This window comes from Montipora foliosa, chromosome 3, assembly GCF_036669935.1.
Source record: "Montipora foliosa isolate CH-2021 chromosome 3, ASM3666993v2, whole genome shotgun sequence".
Lineage (NCBI taxonomy): Eukaryota > Metazoa > Cnidaria > Anthozoa > Scleractinia > Acroporidae > Montipora > Montipora foliosa.
This window is the reverse complement of record NC_090871.1, coordinates 31,137,430-31,147,429: the sequence shown is the minus strand read 5'-3', so window position 1 is coordinate 31,147,429 and position 10,000 is coordinate 31,137,430. Positions and strand designations below refer to the sequence as shown.

At 38.3% G+C, this 10,000-nt stretch overlaps 1 protein-coding gene and 1 pseudogene across 1 annotated transcript; one reads left to right on the top strand and one right to left on the bottom strand.

Annotated features, from left to right (window-relative positions):
* Positions 1-2,089: 2,089 nt before the first annotated feature.
* Positions 2,090-8,102, top strand: LOC137995583 (uncharacterized; annotated as a pseudogene).
* A 16-nt stretch (positions 8,103-8,118) lies between these two features.
* LOC137994728 (uncharacterized) lies at positions 8,119-9,342 on the bottom strand. Its single transcript, XM_068840328.1, has 3 exons — positions 9,187-9,342; positions 8,918-9,009; positions 8,119-8,527 (listed from the first exon to the last, which is right to left on the bottom strand). Exons 1-3 carry the CDS (start codon positions 9,340-9,342, stop codon positions 8,119-8,121), a joined length of 657 nt encoding a protein of 218 aa, XP_068696429.1.
* Between the last annotated feature and the right edge of the window lie 658 nt (positions 9,343-10,000).

Here is a 10,000-nt window from a genome sequence, read left to right as displayed (position 1 = left end):
AACATGAAGTAGCTTGCAAAGAAGCGATGCATGGTCCGAAATAAAGCGATCAGTTTGCGGTGGATCCTGGACAATTTGATCGGAGTATCGGGTGATAATGAGATCCAGTGTGTGTCGGTGAACATGGGTAGGCTGGCTGACGTGTTGCTGAAGACCAAGAGACTCCAAGAGATCGAGTAACTTGAGAGAGTCGGGGTCATCAACAATATCAACATGGATATAAAAGTCGCCGGTTATCAGTAGCTGCTCCTTGGACAGTAGGATGGATTCGAGATAATTCGAGAACTCTGTAAAGAAGGCGTTGGTGGTGACTCTGTGTTCATCAGAGTATGGTGGACGATAGATGATAGCAAGGCGAAGATTGTACAGAGATGGTGACGTAACAATCCACTCGGAGAATTCAAACGAAGCCCTTTCTCCCGCGTCAACTTTCTTAATGCCCAATGAACTCCGATATACTAGTCCTGTTCCACCACCACGACGTCCAAAGCGGGGGTGGTCTATATAAACTTGTACCCGTCAGGGCACAATTCCGCCCGTACAGCCGCATCATCGGCGCTCAGCCAAGTCTCCGTAATAGCAAAAAGATCAGCTTTACAATCGCAAACATAGTCCACGATATCAGCGCTCTTGTTTTTGACCGAACGAGCATTGAATGTGCATAATGTCATTGGGTGATGATGTCCATTCAGTCTGGTGGAACAATTGATGTTAATTAAGTTTCCAGGATTGCGAGATGGCCTTGACAATTGGGCTATGTGTCGGTGATCACTGCGTGTTGAAACAACAACTGGTATGCAATTACCAGTGGGACCAGGATTCAACTTAAACACAAGATCTCCAATTAACAGAGCATGAAATGTAGCTGTTGTATTAGAATAATAAGCACATGGACGTTTATGCCTTCTGATTTTTCGTTGCCTTTGTGATGCAGGACAAGGAGTCATATACGTTGACACCAACGCTTCATTAATCTGTGTGATTGCAGCATTCCATGACCCGGACGACAATGGTTGATTACCGGCAAAATTGTTGCTATTGTTAACATAGCAGACGATGATTTTTCATGGAACCAAGAGAGAGCGATGGCAAAACAGAAGAAACTGGATTTCCTGCCATAAAAATCTGATTTCCCGAACCCAAAAAGCTCCTGGACATGCACAGATATGTTGCAACTGGTCTGCCGTTTTCGTAGTCTTGAAATAAACATCTTGGAAGGAGAAAAAAAGGTAGAATAGTGCAGATCAAGAAAACGCGTGCAAGCCTCATTATGCGATCAACATAAAGTCCAGGATCCAGGGAAAAGTGACGTCAGAGGCTCACTAGCTTAAAATTTCAGTGTGTGAACGCAGCTTATTATATATGCAAAGCGTGAGTTTAAAAGTCTCATCACCAGAAAAGTCGAATCGACATGCGTAGTTGCAACGCGACACTTTGACTCTCGTATTACAGAGAATGTATGGGGAAATAATTTTTAAACCTTCGAAAATTAGATTATTTGCAACTGCAAAAGCTACCGTCGATCTTGTTTAGGTCGTCTTAACTTAAAGTTTCTTTGGAAGTTTCGTATGGCGTTAAACATGTCACTTTCGGTGCGGTTTTTCAAATTTTGTAAAGTAGCATTTTTTGTCGCCATATTGTATGTCACTGAGTCAAAATACAGAATTTTCCCTAACTATATTTTAATTTTGTACCACTATATTAGCACTACGAACCTTACCGTCGATCCATGTTGCGAGGAACAATATCGATCCCTTTTTCTGCAGCAATATCTGGTGGATTCGTCGTGATCTGGGTTCGGTTTTTAAAATTGAAACCACACTGTAGTTGACATATAGATTGGTGCGATAGAATAGCCATACGTGATGGAAAAAGAGAGGTAAACATGTCACTATGTTCTCTAACGAAGGCTCCATCTTAAAAATAATCTAGCAGGCATTCAAAGCAAAGCCTCACTAAAACTGGGGAGACTGAAACCTAGATTACCCATTGGTCTTGCGAGCTTCGCGCGGGTTTTTCCAAAAAAAAAAGCGCCAATTAATGTGCCAAAATTATTGTGTCTATAGCTATTTCCAAAAATATTTTTGAAATGTCTGACGTATACAAAGGGACAGCAATAATTTCACTCGGGGATTGTCCAAACACGCACCTTAGCTACGTATTGAAACAACGTGAAAGTAGTAATGAAGTCGTATTTTGGTTGAAGATAAAATTGGAGACTCTAGCTAGATGGAGAAGAGACATGCTTTCTTCCTTGAAAGCTGGGGTCTATTACATTGACCTTGTCAATGTAAGTATACCGGGAGATGCTTTCTGTCTTAATCATGAAAGTGTTAGGCTTGAAACACAGCTGTCCAAGATCTGCATTAATGCTGAAAATAAAAGGAAAATTGTTAACAGAAAAGGGAGCCTCAAACAGAGACAACTGTTTTTGGAAAAGTGGACAAAGATTGCGGTTTGGAGAAATGACATCATCACAGTGGAGGAGTGGAAATCCGAAGTAGGCAGCCTCGTGCAAAAATTGGAAGTAGCAGAGGCCCATATTGAGGAATGGAAACAAAACTATGCTGACATTGAAAAAGAAAAAGAAGCACTCTTCCAGGAAATGCTTGAGGAAAAAGAACTTAATAATGCCTGTAAAGAAGACTGTGCCAACATGAAAAAATATATAAGACAGCTAGAGAAGGATCAGTTCTGTCAAGTTAGAGGGACAGCTATCCCACAGCTAAAGTCAACTCAAGCCCAAAATAAGAAACTAAAAGAACTTAAATCAAGAGCGCAAAAGGCAGTAGACTTTTTGGGCTTGAGGTTGACTGCTTAAAGTTGAAGGATCAAGAGAGCTCCAAGACATACACTGTTGAATTTAACAATGCATCCGTGACATCACAAGTCTCTGATAAAAGTGACAGCATCCTCCCTTCTTCCCCAAATACTTCACATTGTAGCACTGTACCTGACACACCTCCTCGTACACCTGACAGTACATCCTCGAGCACCTTATCTAATGGCATATCTCAGCCTTCACCTCAAACACAATTTTCTAAACTCAGTGAGGATGATAAAGCCGGAGTTGAAAGCATTCTTTACCTAATAGATAAATTTGGGGTTGGAGATGAGTTTGTACATGAATTGTCTATGACAACTGATGGGTTGCCAAAGTCTTACTTGTTTAAACAATGCAGAACTGAACTGAACAAGAATTGCATAATCAAGTCTACTCCAGGCAAGGCTCCAGGAGCACAGCACTCTTTTAGACAATTGCTGACTGATCAAGTGCAACAAATGGTTTGTACATATCTTGCTTGTTTTTTTTTTTTTGAGTGGGTGTGTGTGTGCTAAAAATACTATCACTCAAAAGAATTTTGAGTAATTGCATTATTGTGATCTTTTCCTAAGCCAATGATTTAGTTTTCATTTCTTCCAAGTACTTACATGGGAAATTTAATGTTTCTACAGCTAAATACCAGTACAATTCAGGAAGGTGAGAAGGTCAAAGTTAAGCTAAGTGGTGATTGTGCCAGAATGAGTAGGGTGAGCAATTTTATATTGCTCAGTTTCTCAATTCTGCAAAGTACAGATGATCTTTTATCATCAAAAGGTAACATTACAAAAAATACCATATTGATCCTCTACAAAAGAATAAAAATAATGTGAACTAAAATATAAATTAATATTTTATTTCATTTATATCTTGCGGTAATTTTTTTTCACAGCACATCTATTCAAAAAATTTGAAATCACATTATTTATGCAGATTTAATTGTTTAACAATTTACATCTAGGTACTCACACTATTGCTGTTGTGAATGGCCCTGAAAGCAGAGAAACTTTGGAAAGTAGCTTCAAGGAGATTTTTGATGAAGTTAATGACATAATGAAGAATGGCTATACAGTACCGCTCAGAAATACGTTAACCAAAATATGCGCATAATACGCGTATATCTATACGCGTATGTGCGTATACAGATATACGCGTCTGCCTCATTACCTTGCTTATTGTTCTAAACAATACACGTAGCTTGACAGCAATACAATAGTACATGACTACGAACTACATGACGAAGACGCACTTTCACAAACAGCTGTCGTGTTCGGAATTCAAACCCACGCAAGGATGTTTATTTCATCGATAAACATGCAGTTCGGGTTCAGAGTTATTTTGTTTCACACTATTAAAAGAGAAAATAATATACACATAAATACAGAATTAAAGTAATGTTTACAAAGATGCAAGTAAGCTATAATAAGGGTTATGAGTTACAAGAGAGTGTGGCGACCAAAGTAGCGAGTACTTTCGAGTTGGCGCTCATCGTGCTCACCTTCTTAAGGATAGACAAAGCTTAAATACAGGACCTAAATCTGGCTGTTGGGTTGATTCCGGCGCTAGTGTTCGTTGCAGTTCTTGGAAATTGTTTGATTGACCTCGCCTGTGATGCATAAACGAATACTATACTCGTTGCTTTTAAAGTTCATGGTGTTGCGTTTGCTGTCACGACTTTGTGTGTCCGTGTGTCGGCATTTGTTTACTCTCAATTCTATTTGAATGTCTTCAATAAAACAAGATGGTGTGTTGTCATTTTCTTTGAATTTCACTAACTTGATTGAGCGCTGCAGTTTATGGGATCAGTAAAAAATTAAAGGCCGGTTTACACGGTGCGACTTGTCGGCCCGATTCTGTTGCTGCAACAGATTTTTTTACGTCGGGCCGATTTTTTTCAAAGCCACCGCCAAAAATCGGGCCGACAAGTCGCACCGTATAAACCGGCTACATTCCCTTCCAGACATAAAATACAGTTTTTTTAAAAGTGGTTCGAATGAAATCTTTCAAGCTCTATTGAAAAGATTAGATTATGGTGAAATTACAACATAATAAGTCGTGTAGCATTATTTATCTTTGTTGTAGCTTAACAATTAAGTGGACATGAGAAATTTCTTTAAAATGCGACGTTATTTTCTAGGAATTAAAAATTTTTCTTCTTCTTGGCGTTGATGAGCTTTCACAGATTTCTCGTACCCTGCGATCAGGCATTCTTTTTGTCGTGAGAGCGAAAGACAGCGACAGCGTAGGTATAAAACAAAAGAGGCAAAATTATTTTTATGGCGTGACTGATTTCTGAACAATCGGATCAATTTCAAACTGTGAATATTATTTTTCACTCCCAATTTCACCCTGTGAATTTTTACCCTCAACTTCATGCCGTGAAAGTTTTCACCGATCATTCACCGATCATTAGTTTCACGCCAAGAGTGAAAGTTTCTTTTCGTAGAGTGACCACGGCGTCTTCACGCTGTGAAAATTGAAATTTATGCACCGCGACCGTGAAAAAATTTCACGGTTTTCAATGAAATCCATAAACGGTAAAACCCCTTTTTGCATGAAGGGCCACAAATGATACACATATTTAAATGCCAAACTTAAGACACATTTTTCTTTACATTCTGATTCATAAACACTGAATTACTTTTACTTGTTATGCAGTAAATTCGCGATGCGAAGCAACTTGCGCATTTGTAACATGATAGCTTTTGGAGTATGTAAATTTTCTGTTATCGGCTCGTGGCTTTATTCAGATCCAAAAGTGCTTTGTTTTACACAACAATGCAACACAAAGGAAATTTATGGTACTGAATAACAAAGGAAAAGCAGACGTGCATGTATATGCATTCATACGCGTATCAATATACGCGTATGCGCGTACACATATACGCGTATGTGCGTACACATATACGCGTACACATATACGCGTATATGTATATGTGCGTACACATATACGCGTATGCGCAGTTAACGTATTTCTGAGCGGTACTGTATAACCGTGAGTGGAAAGCGAGTAGATATAGAAATGTTTCTTGGAGGTGATTACAAGGTAATTAATATTATATAAAAGGTTACTTTAAAAATCCATACACTAAAAGGTCTTAGAGGTTTGAGGCTTATGGTTTTAGGTAAGCAATAAATAACATAATACTGACAGAATCTTCTTCCATTCATAAGAGGTTGACATTTCAAGGCATCCTGGCACCCACTCTTGTAATTAGGCTCTTAACCCTTTCACCCCCAGAAGTGATTAGTATGTAACTTCTCCTTATAATATCAATTCACTATTCAGCAGTAAGGTGATGAGAATGAATAAACTTATCAGTCAGATGGTGTTATTTTGATCAAACTCAAATTCTCTTAACTAATTAAAAGGGAATGTATAGCTGCTAGAAAGGAGAATTTCTAATCAGATCTTGGGAGTGAAAGGGTTAATAACTTATTGTAACATTACATTTATATCTTTTCAGTTTCTGCTGTTGGTTATGGGCATCAGTGCAGCAAATTCTATCTATGCTTGTTTGTGGTGCAAAGTTCATAAGAAAGACAGGTATCAATCACTGACACATCCATTTATATGTAATAGCTAACACTACAAAATTTGCACATCTGTATAAAATTAAAAGCATTTCTTTATTTGGTAACTGTAAAGCATAACAGAACTCCTCAACCAACTGTTGGGCCACTTTTGTTAACCTGTTAGCCCATGAACTGTTCAGCAGTAGTGGGTTGAGAGGAACTGTTTATCATAGCCAATAAGTAATTTTAGGTTTTGTTATGATTACTTCCATGTATGTCTACCACAGCCCCACAAGCTCCCAGCTTTTATACAGAATAATTGTGTATAAATAAAGCTAACCTACCTACCTACCTACCATCATTTTGTCGTATTAAACTAATGAAGAAATAATAATCCCATATGCTAATCATATATTATTTTCTTAAAGGGGAGACATGAACAAGCCTGACAATTATTATAATGATGAACCACTCAGAAGGACACTGGAAGAACTTTACGAATTTGCTTCCAAATCCAAGGGGGAGAACTACTGTTGTGCGCATCAACCTCTCCTTAACATCCCACTGGATCACATCATCTTAGATGAGCTACATTTAATGCTTCGCATTACAGATGTCTTGATTGGCAACTTAGTGGAAGATGTCATGCAGTGGGATGATAAGGAGAGTTTCCTCACTGCTAAGAAAAAAGTCCACCTTGACAAGCTGATACAAGTCATCAACAGTTGTGGGGTGTCATTCGCCGTCTGGGAAAAACGAAATGCTGATGGTAAAGGTTTGGGAACATGGGACTGGACAAGCCTCATGGGGGATGACAGGAAAACACTTCTGAGAGTTCTTCCAAGTAAATTAGAGCCCTTCATCCAGCAGGATACTGCCAGAACTGTAGTAGAATTGTGGAAGGTACTCACTTTAAATGACATTTCAAATATGAAAGATAAACACAGTTGCTGAAATCATGTAAAGTTATCAACTATTTCTGTATATCTTTTACAGGGATTTGCTGATATGTACTTTAGCTTCATCTCCTCTTTTAAACCAACTAATGTTGAGGAATATCGCCAAAAGGTACATTGTAAATTACAACATTAAAGGTTTAACAGCTATCCCTACCCATTAGGAACAAAACCATAATGCTATTTCCTTTGTAGATAAAAACATGGATTGATACCTTTTCTTTACTGGGAGATAAGAGGATTGGCTATGCAAGAGAGCGTGTGACATGCTACATGCATTCAGCAGCATACCACATTCCTCAAATGGTGGAGCAACACAAAAATCTAAAACAGTTTAGTGGCCAAGGTACATTATTTTTGTTTTTGAGATTTTGGAATGTACCATTTCACTACACTTCAGTTCAAACAAGGAAGTACATGTTAATAACATGTTGATATTTAAACTTGCAGGGGTGGAGAAAAATAATGATGACGCACGCAAGATCATACAAAGAAAGAGTAACCGCACTGATGACCCTGCTGAAGTTCTACGAGCTGAACATCGTATCCGTGCTCTAAAGCACAGGGAGAGGAAACCCAGACAATACACAAAAAAGAACACAAAATACTGGGAAATCAACATTAAAACAAATCGTACACTACGCAAACGAATTAGCTATGACAAGTCCCCGGAGGCGATACCAAGGGAAGAAGTACAAATAGCAACTGAGCCACCACCCCAACAAAATAAAAGGGGGAAAAGAAAATAACCTCTATGAACCAGCAAAACTAAAGGGAAAAAGCAAGCAAAACGGGCTAAGAAACAATAACTGAAAACTAAACAAATTAAGAGGCATCCCCAAGAGCTACTTTTATGAATGAGAAGGTCAATTTCTCCTGAAAAGATCTTGGAAGTTGATGGTGACCTTCTCCAACACTATACTTTTTAGGTGACCAGGAGATAAAGTGTTTCACTTTCATCGGGTAAAATACTTTTATCCCCTGGCCATGGGAATCGGCACAGTAATCCCAGAACTCCGGAAAATATTTTCTGGGGAAGGCTGCCTTGTCTAATAATTGCCATCCATTCTGAAAACTTCCTTTATTTTTAAAGAGACATCTGTAAACGTCTCCCCTGAATTTGAGGGTTACAGGAAGCCTAGACTTTGATTTCAAGTGCTGCTCAACAGCAATCCTGAATGTAGCTACCTCGCCAAAGATGACTGACTCATCAACTACTGGGTTCTTGAAAAATCTAAAGAGAATCAACAAAATAAATTTAAGAATTGACCGTAAACTACAGCACAATATCCAAACTATTATGTATAATATAATCATCTACTAGTTAGCAGCAATTACTCATTGAACAATTACAATGTATATAACAGGCATAATTATATTTAAGTTTGTAGCTGAAATTGCATCAAAATAGGCATCGATTGTTGATCATAACGAACTTCTCGACACCTAACACACCACAAACAACAAAATTAGTAAAGAGAATTCCTCTGCTGATCATAGCAACATGACATTGCAAAATGGCAAGCAACTTCTTGCTTAATAAATAAAATACTCTCCAAGAAAATAGCAATTGGAAAACGTTGTTATTTACTGTGAGCAACAAGTATCAATGAGTGAGTCGTACCGGACACAATCGGGGGAAACATTTTCTTCGGGTTCCCAGGTTGACTCAAAAGGAGAATAACCCCGCCACAAAACTAAGTATTCAGTAGTCCTCTGAGCAAATAAAAATAACACAATTATGTATCAATAAAGCAGTCCTATATCTGCATTGTTCTTCAGCGACTTGGCCATTTGGACCGAATTCTTGTCGCAAATATTAACCGAAGCATCGCTGCGGCATACTTTTACAATCATCTTATGATCGATTAGAAACAAAGGAATTCAACTTACTGTAGCGTTTTCTCGCTTAGCGATGAGACGCTCGACTTCCCAGAGGCGTCCCCTTCCTTTAATTTTTCGAGTTTTTATTTTGGGGAGCATATCGATTGAAGACACGCTGTTCAAAGACGTGTAAAATCCTTTTTCTTTCCTCTCGCGAGCCGCCATTTTGTGTAAGACGAAAAGAATTGGCTTGAGGGGCTCACAGCGATCTCATACCTGAACCAATCAGCTACGTGTTAAGACAATAAGAGGATTGACAGCTCCTTTGATATGGCCCAGTGGGTCCAAATAAGCCCTGCCCACTCTGATTCGACTTTTCTGGTGATGTGAAAGCCCAAAACCCCCGTGCTGCATATTAATTCTGCGGCGTACACATGTATTGCATTCTTAAACTAGTGAGCCTTTGACGTCATTTTCTCTTCGATCCAGCTCTCTCAAGAACATAATGTTAGTAATGGCGGACCATTAAATAGGAAAATTACAGTTAAAATAAAGAGGTATCTTTTTGAAATCTAGTCTTAAAACGTGGGTCCCTTAGTGTTTTGTTAACATAGTTTTGAAATCCAAAGAAAAATATGAATTGAATTTTGGTCACAGGGGCACTTTAAGTCAAGATCATCACTTTTAAGTTTAAGAAAAGCCTTACCTGGTTTTTTTACTCATAGGTACCAGAACACTGAACATTTTAAGATAAACTAATTTTTCTATACTTATTTGTATATTATTATATTATACCTTTTTAGACTGTTTTAGATATATTTATATTTATATTTCATTGTAAGAGGGCAACAAGTTTATCAGCCTTAGCTGTTACGTGCTCATC

What these genes read in the sequence shown, in the direction of transcription:
- LOC137994728 (XM_068840328.1), bottom strand. Translation starts at nt 9,342, where the DNA reads ATGGCGGCTCGCGAGAGGAAAGAAAAAGGATTTTACACGTCTTTGAAC. An exon ending in CTAAGCGAGAAAACGCTACA is followed by an intron (nt 9,010 to 9,186) that starts GTAAGTTGAATT and finishes TTATTTGCTCAG; the next exon opens with AGGACTACTGAATACTTAGT. An exon ending in GTTTCCCCCGATTGTGTCCG is followed by an intron (nt 8,528 to 8,917) that starts GTACGACTCACT and finishes GATTCTCTTTAG; the next exon opens with ATTTTTCAAGAACCCAGTAG.